The following is a 15,777-nucleotide window of genomic DNA, read 5'->3' as shown; positions in this document are numbered from 1 at the left end:
CATGAATGCAAGTTAAGCTCTAGGTCAGTTCTTTTACCTTTTATTTCCAATAAGCATGATGACCATATTGGAATTGGAATGCTGACGGGCATCTTCTAACCAGGTTGTCAAGTGGTTGAACGTGTCTCTCCTAAACATAATGAATGGTATGTGATTTCAGTTTTCAGTATTTCTCTTCAAAGTGCACAATGGACAGCCTACACACCCCCAACATTAACCATGTTAGCCATAGCCACTTACACTATGAGAACCAAACTTAAAGCAGGAAATTTGGGTTTAGAGCTTACTGATTACATTTCAGTTAGGATAAATACAACTGTTAGTATAGTTTAGAAAGTTCCAGTGACTATGTAATACTACCAAGTTGGTCAATACGGGGGATTATTTAAATTGAGCTGCAGACTTTGAGAATAAATTTAAATTTGATTCAAGATAGAGTTTTAAGGGTGAGTAGCTAGAGCATAAAGGTAATATACCATTATTACAGGTAACCACACTTATTTAAAGTACTCTCCTTGTACCGAGACGAAAACGTGACAATACTCACCTTGTAATATCATACACTAGTAAAGCCCCTGCTGCACCTCTGTAATATGACCTTGTGATAGAGCGAAAGGACTCCTGCCCTGCCTGTGAAGAACAAAAGGTTGAGAAGTTTCCTTAAAACAAATATCCTTTACATTCTCATAGCACACCTACACTGCGCACGGAGAAAAGGAGGTCATGAAGAGAGGAGAAAACTTCACCAGTCTTAGGAAAAGTCACAGAACAGCACCAGTGCCAGTCACCAGGATGCACAGGCGGCCATTCCCACTACCCTCTCACCCCCAAACAAGACCCCTAACCCTTTTTGGCAATCCCTGACAACCCAATTTACTGAATGGCTTCACAATACATGAATCATTATTAGAGCACAGAATGGACTCCTAGCAACTAAGCTCTGAAGACAAATTTGAAAGGAAGCAAATAACCCAGAGCCTCACATTTGAATTCAGTAACCCACTCCCCAGGGCAGCTGTTGACACTAGAATAAATACAGCCCATTGTAAATAAATGATGAATGACATCTTTACGCCCACCATCTGCTGGTGGAAAGGTTGTCAGAAGGCCAAGGATGCAGATCTGATCAGTTATACCATAAACTGCAGTGGGCTTTCAACAGCTTCAGGATGGAATTCTTTGAGCAATCATTTTATGAAAAACAGAAAAAGGTTCTGAATTGAATTTATATAATTTTTCTTCATACAATCAATTTTCTCTGCATTTGATATACAATGCCTGTCAAGAGGCAACCGGATGTAAAAGTCATCTTTACATCTTGTGAAACAGGCACCAGAGATTATGTCATATTCAATAATTTTCTATCTTGTGGTATTAACATTCTACTAAGAAAGGCTGGGGAAGGCTATGAGTATAGCAGTAATTTTGTACTTAAAATATATTATTTTCAGAGTTTCCATGTTTAGTCCTGATTTTCTGATGTAAATATAAAATCTGTCATATTTTGCTTTGTTCTAAAACGCAGTCAGTATGTTCCAGCATCTTCTCTTATTGACCCTCCAAGAAAATTCTCCTTCTCGAATATCACCCACTCTTAGTGTCTACAACTGGGTCTTGGTATTCATGTGGCACTCAGAGAAGTCTGTCAAACTGTATAACCTCGTGTCTCAGCTACACACACAAAATGGTTAGTATTCCACTGCACATAGCACACACTTCTTATTCAATGACAATAACTCCCAGATCTAAGTTAACAAGTCTTCTCCCAGGAGCCAGTTCTAATAGTTACATGTTTTATGCTGAATGAGAGGACAAAAGCCATTGCACACACACACACACACACACACACACACACACACACACCCCAAACAAACAAAAAACAACTTGTACAAACAGCCTGTTCCTTTCACATAGTTTGAGGTTAAAAACAAACAAAACAAAATCTAGAAAATAAGCCAGTTTCAGGGGCTCATGCTGTTATCCCAACACCTGGGAGGCTGAGGTAGAAGGAGGGCTAGCCTCAGCTACGTAGGAGGGCATGTCTCAAACATAGCAAAAACAAAATAAAACATAACAAAAAGATCCTAGATGGGCTTACAGGTGCATTTACTGAGATGTGTGTTTCAACTCTATTTAACAATAAAACTGGGAAATCTCTTCAATTGCTTAGCATGGGAAAACTAAGTATATCTTTAAAACATTCATTTTATTGTGAATCATGTATACCGTGAAAGAACTGTATGGCAAATAATACAAAAAGGATATGTATTACAATTTCAAAACAAAAGTTGTGTGGCTAGTGACAGCTTAGAAGTGTGAAGACCAGAGTTCAGATACCCAGCACCCACACAGAGCTGACAGACTGCCTATAAGCCCAGTTGTTGGTAGGAAAAGACAAGAGGATTCCCAGGGCAAGCTGGCTAGCTAGATTAGATTAATTGCATCCAGCTCCCAGTTTGGCGAGAACCTTGCCTCAGTAAAGAAAGCAGAGAGCCATCAAATAAGACATTCAACATCAATCCTTGGCATCCTCATGCACACATGTAGGCACATGGATGCTCCAACATAGGCACCTATTCAAGCATGCATACAAAAACTGCAGGCAAATATACATGTAAAAACAAAGTCCCATTTAAAACAGCAAGAAAAGCATTCTTGAAAACAGTGGTTCTCAACCTGTGGGTCACAACCCCTTTGGGGGCACAAATGACCCTTTCACAGAAATCCTGCATATCAGATGTTTACATTACGATTCATAACAGTAGCAAAATTACAGCTATAAAGTAGCAATGGAATAACTTTATTTTAGGGGTCACCAATACATGAGGAACTATATTAAAGGGTCTCAGTATTGGGAAGGTTAAGAACCACTAGCTTTAGAATGATTTCTTTGGAACATTCTGTGGAATGAATAAAGATAAATATATTGATAGAAAAATATTACTATAAGCAAAAATGTCAAACTTCAGCTTAGGCAAGATACAGTCAAAAGGAAATAAAATTAAACATGAAAGCAAACTTCTATAAATTATCCCCATTCCTCTCAAATTGCTTTGCAAACAACAGGCTCTCAACAGTAGTTGATGTAGGTGGGTCTTCTTTCTATGTGTTGCTTTCATTGGTTAATTAATAAAGAAACTGCTTGGTAGGATAGGTCGGAACGTAGGTGGGTGGAGTAGACAGAACAGAATGCTGGGAAGAAGGGAAGTGAGGCAGACGCCATGCTTCTCCTACCCAAGACGGACGGTGGTTAGAATCTTCCTGGTAAGCCACCACTTTGTGGTGGTACACAGATTATTAGAAATGGGTTAATCAAGATGTGAGAGTTAGCCAATAAGAGGCTATAGATAATGGGCCAGGCAGTGTTTAAAAGAATACAATTTGTATTCTTTTGGGTATAAAAGCTAGCCGTGCGGTAACCGGCGGGACGAAAAGCAGACCAGCTCACCACATCACTACAAGTAGTAACTTGTATAATTTGCCATTTCACACTGAAGTCACACAAACAACAAAAACACATCACACTCAAAGACTACCAATACATCTTTGTACTTTACTATGTTCTAATAAGCAATTCTTATCTCGTAAGTTTTTTGGGTTTTGATACCTGACTCACAACAGAAAAGTCTGAGAACACTCTGGCATGATCTCTGAAAATGGCACTAGCAGCTGTAAAATACATGTGGCCTAAAGTGTCTTATTATGGCTTCTCCAATTATAAACAAACATACATACATTAATGGCATAAAACTAGCCCAATGGTTAGTTCTCTTGATCCTATTAAAGCAAAGTAATCTAGGTTTTAAAAAGCAGTTTAATACTTAACGGTCTAAATTCTAAGTGAACTAGGAAATACATGTCCTCTTCATAACTAAATAGGCCAGAAGTTTTTTGTAGTAAGGGATTCATGATAGGTAAAACTATAACAGGGAATGACAATTTAATCAATCATTTACCACTCGCTAAGTGAACTGCACCACCAAAAAGCAAAACCTAGTCACATGGGTTAGATATGGGGACTATAGACCAGGAGTTTCAATTAGTTCACAAAGCAGCTGACTTAAAAAAACAATCAAACAAAACAGCCAAATATCTAACTATGCAGGGAGGCAGAGAAATGCAGGGTAAAGTAGGAGCAAAGGGAAAGTCAGCCAGACCTGATACTTGATAAGCTAATTCAAAACTAAACATAGCTAAAGAGATTGCTTGCCTGGTAAAGGCGTTTGTGACACAAGTCTGACATTTGAGTTTGATCCCCAGAATCTACAATAAAGAAGACTTGGTGGCTTGTGTTTGCAACTCCCACAACAATTGCCTGGAAGCTTACAAGATGGCTAACCTAGAGTACATAGCAAGTTCCAGGTCAGCCAGGGCTACAGGGTGAGACCCGTCTCAAAAGATTTCATAAAGTTGAAAAGAGGCATTCTGCATGAGTAAATAAAAGTGTCCTGTTCAGAAGCCAAATGTTACTAGGCAAAAAAACCCAGTGCCAGGAGTGGCCCACCTCCAAAGGAGATGTTGGTCAGAGAAGCCCCTGAAAGAAGACAAGCTATTGCCACAGCTGTTGGCTACCCAACATAACTAGATGGCAAAACCATCTACTGCTAAAGACACCACATGCTTTGACTGTAGGACACAGAGAAACTGAGCAGTAACTAGGCTGGAAGCTGCCTCTCTACTGGCTGGCATCCCCTTCAATGTTTGGGAAAACTGCAGACAATGGGAAGGGAAAAATATCAGAGCTGGAGGAAGAGGTGGAGTGCTGTGTGTGCCTTCTCTGGGATGTGGCACTGCACTCCCAAACTCTCAGCAGCTGTGGCTGTCAGCACACGGCTACAGAGATTGAACCTACTATATAGAGTGGGTAGAACTCACAAGGCCCCATCTGTCACTAAGAATATAAATGTAGTCAGTGATTGCTACGAAGAGAGACAATTTCTTCACTGGTATAGCTACTGGTAAGGTGCTCATGCTCCTGTAAACAGATCTTTACTCTGGCTCCTGCCAGCAACCTCAATTAAACTCAGGGTGTTCCCTGCTTTCCTCTCCCTCACACACATAAATGGAGATTCTCAACTACAGGAGAGGGTGAATCCAATAGAGCCAGCCTAATTTTTTTGAAGAAAAAAAAGAGAGAAAAAAAGAAAAAAAAGAGACACTAGGATTAAGGCAACTCATGTAGAAGAAGGAGTTTATTGGGGTTAGGGTTAGAGCACTAGTTCATGTCCACTACAGTGAGGAGCGTATCAGCAGGCATTCAGGCAAGGCACTGGAGCAGTAGCTGAGAGCCTCCATGTTGAGACAACAACCATGAAGGAAAGAGAAAGAACTAACTGGGAATAGAATGGGCATTTGAGATGCTAAAGCTTACCCACAGTGACACACCTCCTCCAACAAGGCCACACCTCGTAATCCTTCCCAAACAGTTCTATCAACTGGGGCAAAGCAATTAAATACATGAGCCTATGGGGACCATTCTCACTCAAGCTACAGTGATACTTTGTGGGAAAAGCACAATCATGGACGCTTGCACACAAAGAAATTCCACAGCTGCTTCTTTCATGAGAGGATTGCTAACCCAAAGAAGCTTGACCCTATGCTCCATTAAAAATTCTCTCATAAGCTGGGTGGTGATGGCACACACCTTTAATACCAGTTCTCAGGGAGGGCAGAGGCAGGCGGATCTCTTTGAGGCCAGCCTAGTTTACAGAATGAGTTCCAGGACAACCCTGTTTCAAATGAAAAAGAAAATCAAAAAACAAAACAACCAAACCCAACCAACCAACCAACCAACCAACCAAAAACACCTTCCTTACAATACTCAAATACTCCCCAGAATAGGCTTTCCCATGTGTCTGAGTCTTCCTGTTGACACCAATTCTGTAGTAACCAGGATGCCCACGGTGGCAAATTTAGCGGCCTTTCCTCTACTGAGTCTGTGAAATACAACTTTATGTGCATTATGGTACCGTTAAAAAATTCATAATAACTCAAAGCTCTTGAGAGTGGTCCCTTTGTTTTCTTGTTCAGTGTCTTACAGCTGGGTGTAGTGCTGACGAACTGAAGTCCCAGCTTCAGAGCCTGAAACCCAGTGTGGTCTTTTTTCCCAAGTTCAATCAATGTCTTACAGCTGAGTGTGGTGGTGAAGGCCTGTAGTCCCAGCTTTTGGAGAAGGGGCTAAGGTAGAAGGAGTGTATGGCCAGTGAGATGTCTCAAAAACACAAGCTGAATGAATGGGCACACACACCCCACATGTTCTGGCTCACAAAGCCAATTTCTTCCTACTGGTATCATCACCAATATTCTGAATATCCCTGACTTTGTTTCTCTGGTTAATTTCCTTCCTAAAAACCCATTCTTTCCCCTCCACCTATCCATCTACTTTCTGTTTCCTTAGAGCAGCAGTTCAAATTGTCCAGGTTTGTACAAAGCTGAGGGAGGCACCTGTCTACTCCAATCTACACATCAGTCTTTCTCCTCACATTCGAAAGCCTGCCCATGTGGTTCCGCCCAACACTGTCGATGAAATGAGATGGACACAGTACGCAAATGTACTTTCCTTAGTCCATCAGGACTAAGCCACGTTTATTTATAGCAGACACTTGAATGTGTTATTTTGTTTCCAAAGAGCTATCCATTCAAAATGTTATGTTTATGAGAGTCAGTGTTACAGTAATACTTATCTCTGATTGTTAGCCATTCATCTAACAATGAAACTCTGGCAATGTAAAACAAAAACAAAAATAAAAGAGAAAGTAAAAAGGACAGAAGGCAGACATGTAAATTTTGTAGGGACAAGTTATTTTTAAAGTTTGGGAGGGCTAGAATGGACAGATACTGAATAACATCCTAACACTCGGTGACTTGAACATGGTGTGCAGACAGAACAATTTCTTTTTATTTTGAGTCTCCTATAGCCCAGACTGACCTTGCACTCCTGATCCTCCTGTTCAGCTTTCTGCATGCTATGATTATAGGTGTAATCACCAGTAAGTAGAGCAGGATATTAACTTTTTAAGATTGACAAAACAATGCACAGCCTTTACTTTTCCACAGATCACTCCAGTTTTGAAATTATTCCGAATAACGAAGACAGGGCTCTAACCACTACAAATACAGCAAGGTATCCAAATAAACAGATGCACTAAGAAACATTTATGACAGGGAAAGCCTTGTTTCAATCAGTTAAGTGTGGGATCACTCTTTTTTCTTATATTATTCACTAAACATTTTTGCAATTCAAGTATGAAAGAAAGAAAAATCATAAAATAAGAGGAAAAGACTGACTGGGAAGTAGCACAGTGGTGGAGCACTTGCCTAGTATGCACAAAGTACTATACTAGTAGTCAAGTAAGAGGCACTGGGGGTGGGGACACACAAAGACACTGAGGTATTAAGAGTATCTGTAAGGCAAAACCTAAACAGACAACATATAGGCTTATTACACTTATTAATTTAGTGTGCAATGGGTGGGAGTGGGCATGCATTGGCACATATGAGGTCAGGGGACAACCTGTAGCAGTAGCTTCTCTCCTTTCACTATGTGGGTGATAGCCATCAAACCTAGGTTGTTGAGCATGGTAGTGAGGGCCTCCATCTACTAAGCTGTCTAGCCAGTTTTTCCCCACTTTTTGAGTGGGTCTCATTATGAAGCTCAGGCTGGCCTTGAACTCTTCATTTCCTTGCCCTAAGGTCCCTGGGTGCTGCTGGATGATTTTGGCCAGGTGAGTCATTACCACATTTGGCTAAGTTATACATTCAAAAAGAAATTAATGAGCTTTCAACTTTGGAATTCTTTCTTAATGCTTATGATGTCTCCAAGGCATCAAACTCCCTTGTGAAAACAGAGGGAGCAGACTATGCCCTCTGTCCTGCTGGAGGAAGTGGAAACACATGGTTTCTTCTATTTTCCTTTCTTCCTTAAGGTATGAGGGCATGTTTAGGAAATATAGCAGTAATCAGTCTAGCTCACACTAGACTGTTGAACGATGTGTGTCATTAAAGTTAGGTGTGGAGGCCCACAGATGTGGCTCAGAGAGTTCGAGCCTATTACTGACCTGAATGTATAGACCAGTTGGCTGGACTAAGACAGTTATGTAAGCACCCTACTTTGTGTAATGCTTTAAATGCAGAAGCAAATACTTTCTTTTGGTTGGACTTCATGCTTTTAAGTCTCTAGGAGAGATCTTTTTTTTTTAATATTTATTTATTTATTTACTATGTATACAATATTCTGTCTGTGTGTATGTCTGCAGGCCAGAAGAGGGCACTAGACCTCATTCCAGATGGTTGTGAGCCACCATGTGGTTGCCGGGAATTGAACTCAGGACCTTTGGAAGAGCAGGCAATGCTCTTAACCACTGAGCCATCTCTCCAGCCCATCTAGGAGAGATCTTTATCATGCTTTTTTCCTTCCCATCTTCCCACTTTCCTTTTTTTTTTTTTAAGGCATGAGGGGTGGGACCCAGATTCTTATGCATGCTAGGTAAGCACTTGATCTATGAATTAGACTTTCAGGCCCTTCCATGTAGGTTTTGTTTGGTTCTCTGAGACAAAGTCTAATGTAGTCCACCACTGGCCTCTAGTTCACCATACAGCTGAAGATGATCTTCAGTTCCTGATCTTCCCACGTTCACCCCTGCCCAAGTGCTGGGATGGCAGGTGTGTGCCACTGTGCCCAGGCTTTCCTAGCAGTTTTGATTGAAGTTATGTTGCCCAAGAAAATCTAAATCAAAGTGTTGAGCCAGTAACACAACTCAGCTGGTAAGGTGCCTGCCACACCAAGTAAGAGGAGCTGAGCTCAGATACCCAGTCCTCATGTACAAAACTGGGTATGGTGCTATGTTTATGACAATGGTACTTTAGGGGTAGAGGGAGATATGGACAATAGAGCCCTGGATCTCACTGGCCAGCCTAGTACAACTGACAAGCTCCAGACTCTGACATACAAAGAAACTAATGTGGACCACGACCAAGAAAAACACCTGAAAAACGACCTCTAGCATCCCCCAAAACACACATGTACTTCAACGTGTACATATATCACATGCAGCGCTAAGACTCTTTAGGCTCATAGAGGAAAGTCTTAAGAAATAGATAAGTCAGCTCTCCACTGAGGAGGGGTGAGAAGGTCTACGAACGCACAGTCCCAGGGGGAACTCCAAGACGGAGCAGATAGAGTCAGTGTTTATCATATGAAGGACAGCTGTGGTACACAGGCAATCAAAATCCCGCGACCACCTTCAGCAACTCGCTTGGTCTCGGCGATTCAGGCTTAGACTGGGTATTTTCTTTGATTAATTTCTCAATAGCTTCTGCACTGTCAAGTGAGAAACTAGAACTAAGTGAACAGAAGAAAACAGACATGGGTATATGATAATTACATCCCCTGTATTTCATAAAGTCTTGTGCCAACTTGTGATTTAGCCATTTACTTGCATGAAACTTCAGCTAAACACATGTCACACTTGATGCAGAAGGAGACTAGGGACTCCAATATGTTGTACTAAGCAAATAGAGAGATGCTCAAAACTTAACACTATATCAATCTTTTCACTAAAAAAGATAGCTGATTATTTTTGCTTTGGGAAAGTAAGATTAATATTCACAAGTGCTGTATTGTTTATCCTAATAAATAAACAGCTTATTAATACTATTTTAAGACGAGGATATAGCACAGTGGTAGGACACTTGCCTAATATACATAAAGTCTTGTAACTTTATAAGCAATGAAAGCAAAAAGCCTGAGTATTTAGTAAGTTTCTAATTTCCATTTTAATGTAGCACTAACTATACTGATACTCCATAAAAGTTAAGTGTTCTGTGCTCCTTTTTAAGTATTTAGGGGTCTGAAAACTGCTGCCTTATGGCATCCACTGTAACTTCATTTCATGCATCTAAAAAAATTCACTCATAAAAAATTTTTAAGAAGGAAAACCATGTTACTGAGTATACTGCAAGAGGGCTCACAAAGCTGGGCAGTAACCAGACTAGTGTTTGCAGTTTCAAATCATCTGCTTATTCTGAGTTCATATTAGGAAACATCATTTCAAACTATCTAGATGACATGTAATATTTGCTCATCAAATGGGGATAGTGATGGAAATAGGATATTAAGTTAGGAGACTTCAAGTGATCAGGATGAATCAAACTTAAATTAGTAAATGAAGCGTCCAGAATAAATAACTATATAATAGTGGTATTTTTATTTTACATCACATTTACTTTTTTTTTAATTTAGTTCGGTGATTATTTTTTTAAAAATTATAATTTCTGGGGTTGAGAATAATTGCTGCTCTTATAGAAGACCCTGGGTTTGGGTCCCAGTATCCTCATGGCAATTCAGAACTGCCTGTAACTCTACTTGTTCTAGGGCAGCCAATGCCCTATTTTAACCTCCACAGGTGTATACTGCATGTGGGTGGTGTACATGTACTCATGCAAATTCACAGAGATGCACACACATCCGTAAGCATGTAAAAGTGCACTACTAGCCAGACCACAAGGGAGTGGCTCAGATTGTCTACCAATCCTCAGTTCTTGCAAGCACATCCACATAGTGAAATGACTAACTAAGAAAAATCGTATCTAGTCCATTTCATTTCAGGGGTGTAGAAATTCCATGTCTAATATTTAACATTAAACAAGCATGCAAGGTACTTTTATAAATGCTACACTTACGGTATCCCAGATCTGGAGTTTTATCTGTTTCCCATCAATGGTTATCATTCGAGCACCAAACTCTACACCTGAATAGAACAGAAAATAATATGTTAAGGGACTAGTGAAATACTTTACACCCAACCACTAAAACACAAATGTTTGTTCAGGATATGTGATAAACAAGCTGCTAACCTTGGAAAATATAGAAGCTGAGTCAGAGGTACTCTGTGAACTTCCTATCACTTAACTGGAGTCACCTGACTCTAGATAGTTCAACACGGGCCAGGAGTGACTCTCAGGCCTGTATTCCCAGCACCTGCTGTGAGCTTGAGGCCATTTTTAATTGGATCATTTGAAGTGGGAGATCTACTTCTGATCTGGATATTTAAGGTGTAACACACACCTTTAATCCAGATCTTCTGAAATATGAAGATCCACCATTAACCTGGACCACATCTTCTGCTGGAAGCCTATTTAAGGACAAAGAAGGAAGCCTTGCTCTTGCCCTTGCTAGCAAGCCCATTTCCTTACTGGCATCAGAGCCTACTTCTTCAGTATTCCAGCGTATACTTAGGATCGGCTGAGACCCCCAGCCTTGTGGGCTGAACAACTACTGGATTCTTGGACCTTCCATTCATAGCCACCCATCTGATGGATGAGCTGGATCACAGCCTGTAAGTCATTCTAATAACTCCCCTTTATATATGTATGTGGAGATTCATTCTAAAGAACTCTAATAAACTAACCCAAACTCTCATTTCCTCCAATTCCCTAATCTTTTACTTTCTTTCTTCTATCATTTAATATTTAATAAAAGAATGATTTGTGTGTGAATGTGTGGGTATATGAGTGTATGTAGTGTATATGCAGATGTGCATGCCTGTGTAGGCACGGAGTTCAAAGACAGTATCAGACCCCTCAGAACTGGAGTTTTAGGTATCTGTGGGTACTGGGATCAAACTCTGGTCCTCATGACTGTACAGCAAGTACGCTTAACAATGGAACCACCCCTCAAGACCTCTATCATTCAACACTTTCTTGGTTACAGTCTTAGTTACTGTTCTATTGCTGTGAAGAGACAGCATGAGCACAGTACCTCTTACTAAAGAAAACATTTGACTGGGGGTGTGCTTACAGTTTCAGAGGGTTAGTTCATGATCATCATAGTGGAAAGCAGATAGCCATGGCTCAGGAGCAGTAGCTGAGAACTTTACATCCTGATCCAAAGGCAGCAGGCAGAGAGAGAAAGACTGGGCTTGGTGTGGGCTTTTGAAACCCAAAGGCCATCTCCAGGGAAATACCACTCCAACAAGGCCACACCTCCTAGTCCTTCTGCAAACAGCTCTACTTTCTGGTGACTACGCATTCAAATATATGAGCCTATGGGGACCGTTCTTATTCAAACCAGCAAAGTTCAGTCCAAGCTTAAATAAGTCATTATCTATGCATGAGGCAAAGGCAAGTACACAACAAAGTGAAGACACTTAGCAAACTCTTCAATCCACTGAATGTAGTTTCTCTGAATACAGTAGGTAAAAGTCAAAACGCCCACATTCATCTTCCATAAGATTTAGGCTGGCTTTTTAGCGGAAAACAACTCTGATCATAAAGTTTTAAAGCATGACTTATTCACTCACCACCTAGGTTTCAAAAGTCCTCTCCAGGATTAATCTCTCTCTTCTCATAACTCTCAAATTGGTATGAAACTCTTAGTGGAAGATCAAATACCATGTCTGCTGTCTGCCACCAAGCTACCAACAATGATGATCATGAACTCTGAAACTGTTAAGTAAGCCCCCAATTAAATGTTTTACTTTTCTTTCTTATGCTGTTTTGTTTTTGAGAAGAGCTTACTATGTAGCTCTGGTTGTTTGGAACTCATTTTGTATACTAGGCTGGCCTTGAACTCACAGAGATCAGTCTGCCTCTGCTTCCCAAATGCTGAGATTAAAGATGTGTGCCATTAAACCCCTGTGGTGGTCTGAAAGAAAATGGCCCCCAAAGACAGTGGCACTATTAGGAGGTATGGCCTTATTGGAGTAGGTGTGGTCTTGTTGGAAGTGTGTCCCCATGAGGGATCAGCTTTAGTTTTTGTTTTTCTCAAGCTTCACTCAGTGTGACATTCAGTTGACTCCTATTGCCTGCAAGATGTAGGACATTTGGCTATTTCTCCAGCACCATGCCTGCCTGCTGCCATATTCCCTGCCATGATGACAATGGACAGAACCTCTGAACTGTAAGTGAGCCACAATTAAATGTTTCCTTTATAAGAGTTGCCGTGGTCATGGTGTCTCTTTACTGAAATAGTAACTCTAACTAAGTAAGACAACCCCACTAACTAAATTTTATTTTATAAATTGCTTTAGTCATGGTGTCTCTTCACAGCAATAGAAAAGACAACTAGATAACATTTAAGGGTTAGGGAATTATGATGGTAATTATGTGACTATGCATCTAAATCTCCACCACCAGGACAGAGTTGGTAATTTTCGAAAAGCAAGCTGATCCCATGCCTATGGTATGAGCTGACCCAGAGCTTTTAAGTGGATCTCTACCAAACTGAGGCAATGTTTCCCAAAGAACTTGGCTTTACGTTTATAAAAACCTTTAATTTTCTGAACAATACAACTTTGGAGCTGTTCATTGTTAACTATTTCTTGCCACAGAGACAGGAAAAACAAAAACAAACAAACAAACAGAAAAATCACTGGGAATAGGCAGAGAGAAGCATAAAGTGGGCATGAGGAGAATGGGTGGTGTAGAAGCAGAAGTTCCCACCTCCTTAAAAGCTTTATGGCCCTCTTCTGGCCTGCCCCCAGTTTCCGTGGGACACAAAAAAATACTTAAAGCAATAAAGTCTCATTTTGCTTAATCTGTGAGGTGGATTTTGCTGCATAAGATGAAGTCTGAAAATCCCCAGGACCGACAACTCTATACCCTGAGGTGCCAAGGCACACAGAACAACACGAGCTGTTGCTCTAGGATGCCCACCAAACTTCAACAGCCAGATCTGATTACTCAGACATCAGATACTTTGGTGACAGGACATGACCTGGAGGCTTCCTTCCTGCTGACTGGCTCTCACAGTGCCAAAGGTGCTACGAAAGCTGCTCAGGAGAAGTTACCAAAATCTGACCCAGCTGTGATTACTGCGAACTACAAAAATCCACTGGCTGACAAGATATGCCCACTGACAAAATAGAGTCATGAATATCTGTGGATAATCAAATGCTTTCTGATTGGACTTAAGGCCCACTCCACAGGAGAAAATTCATGCCTGGTATTGTAAACCTGGCCAAGAACATATGCCAAGGGAAATCATGAACCATAAAGGAGAACCAACTATTATAATTTTGCTAAGTGGACATAATATCAAACTCTCTCCTAAATATTTACATTTATACCTATAGAATGGTGCAGCTTTCAGCCAGTCCTCAATAGAGAATGTTCTTTTTGCAGTGCATAGGTTAAGACAGGGACTCCCCACTGATTCAAGGGCAGAGAATAAATGACCTTCAGTGGGACGTATATACCACACCACTTGTAAGCCTCGGGGAACACTCTGGACGGGGTCCGGAGAAGACCACACTGTAGCAGAGTGCTGGAAAGAGTGTTTTCTCGACATGAGACAGCTCACAGACTCATGAACTAACTGCAGCTGTGCTTACTTGTGTCAGACTGAGCCCATCAAATTTCCATCAGGGAAGAAGGAAGGGCTCAGGAGGCCCCAACCCTCCCTTAAGGGCATTAATGGTGGCTGGAGGCAGGGGTGTCACATTCTTAAGTTTAATCACTGATAAGTTGCCCCAGTTCCAGTAAATAACCTCCCACCCATGCTTATTCAGGCAACTCTATTTAAACTCAGTGGGCTGGTTACACATAAAAAGAAAAAAGATATGAAAGTAAGAGGGGCTGGCTGAAAAGGATTTCAACAAGAGAAGAAGAATTAAATGGATTATGGTCAACAAAGACTAAAATTCATCATACACACACACACACACACCTATCCATCCATACATACATAAACCTATCAAAGAATAAAAAAGAACTTTTAAAAAAATAGAAAAACAATTGTGAAAGTTAGATGTGAAAAGGAAGGTACACTAATCAGAGTCTTAATCAAAATCACACTTAAATATTTAAGTGCCTAGTGTACAGACTTGGTTCCAACATAGGAGGAACTAAAAAAGAGATGGGAACTTGGCTCAGAGATGAGGCACAGCAGGAACCTGCTGCTGTTTCTTGACCAGGAGGACACAGGGAGAGATTGTAGTCAGAGCTCAGGAGCCACACTAGCAGTGGCTTGCCAGGCAAGGGGACAGGAGCTGGAGTAATGGAGAATAAAAGTCAACCCAGGCTAAGAGTGAAGTACAAAAAGATCCCTGGCTGTTCTTTTCTTAACCTCCAATCTCTCAGCATCTCCCATAAGCAACAACCCAGAGTGAAGCCTGCAGCATCTGTACTCTCTTCACAAGCTATGCGCTCATGCACAACACAGCGTATGCCAACTTCTGACAAGTCAGGGTCATTTGCTTTATTGGGCACACTGCAGCAATTAAGATATTTATGCATAGGACTCAATGAAAAGCAACAATAATTTTTAGAAAACCTCTTAGAAACAATAATTTAGAGAGTCATTTTAGGACATACTCCTTTCCAACAATTGGCTACCAAGGTTTCAAATTCATTGAGCAAAGCAGAGCAATGAGGGGGAAGTCATGGAACTAGATTTAAGAGTATTACCAGTTTAATCATTGTAGAGACTTGAAACTATCAAAACTTGATATAAGGCTTTTCTGTTGTGGAAGTCTGAAGGAGAATGGCCTCCACATGCTCATATGTGAATACTTGGTCACTAGGGGTATAACTGGGATGGATTAGGAAACATGGCTTTGCTGGAGGTGTATTACTAGAAGTGGACTTTGAGATTTCAAAAGACTTGTGCCATTCCCAGTGTACTCTCCACCTCCTGCTTGTGGTTCAAGAGATGAACTCTGAGCTGTTCTTGCTATCATGCCTCCATGCACCATCAGGGATTCGAACCTTCTGAAACCATAAGCCCACTCAAAGGCTTTCCTCAATAAGCTGCCATGGATACGATGTTTTATCACAGTA

General features: G+C 40.9%; 1 protein-coding gene across 1 annotated transcript in view; it reads right to left on the bottom strand.

The window, feature by feature from the left end:
* Positions 1-15,777, bottom strand: part of Rab2a (RAB2A, member RAS oncogene family) — a 70,135-nt gene that overhangs the window by 29,697 nt on the left and 24,661 nt on the right. The window contains exons 3-5 of the mRNA XM_041657501.1: positions 10,681-10,748; positions 548-630; positions 38-130 (exon numbers count right to left, since the gene is read on the bottom strand). Coding sequence (XP_041513435.1) covers positions 38-130; positions 548-630; positions 10,681-10,748 — 244 coding nt within the window. The remainder of the gene's footprint in view (positions 1-37; positions 131-547; positions 631-10,680; positions 10,749-15,777) is intronic.

The sequence above is a fragment of the Microtus oregoni genome, unplaced genomic scaffold (assembly GCF_018167655.1).
Source record: "Microtus oregoni isolate MIOR12 unplaced genomic scaffold, Mior012 000008F_ref0000371, whole genome shotgun sequence".
Taxonomy (NCBI): Eukaryota; Metazoa; Chordata; class Mammalia; order Rodentia; family Cricetidae; genus Microtus; species Microtus oregoni.
The sequence above is the reverse complement of the archived record's forward strand: the minus strand, read 5'-3'. Positions and strand labels throughout refer to the sequence as shown.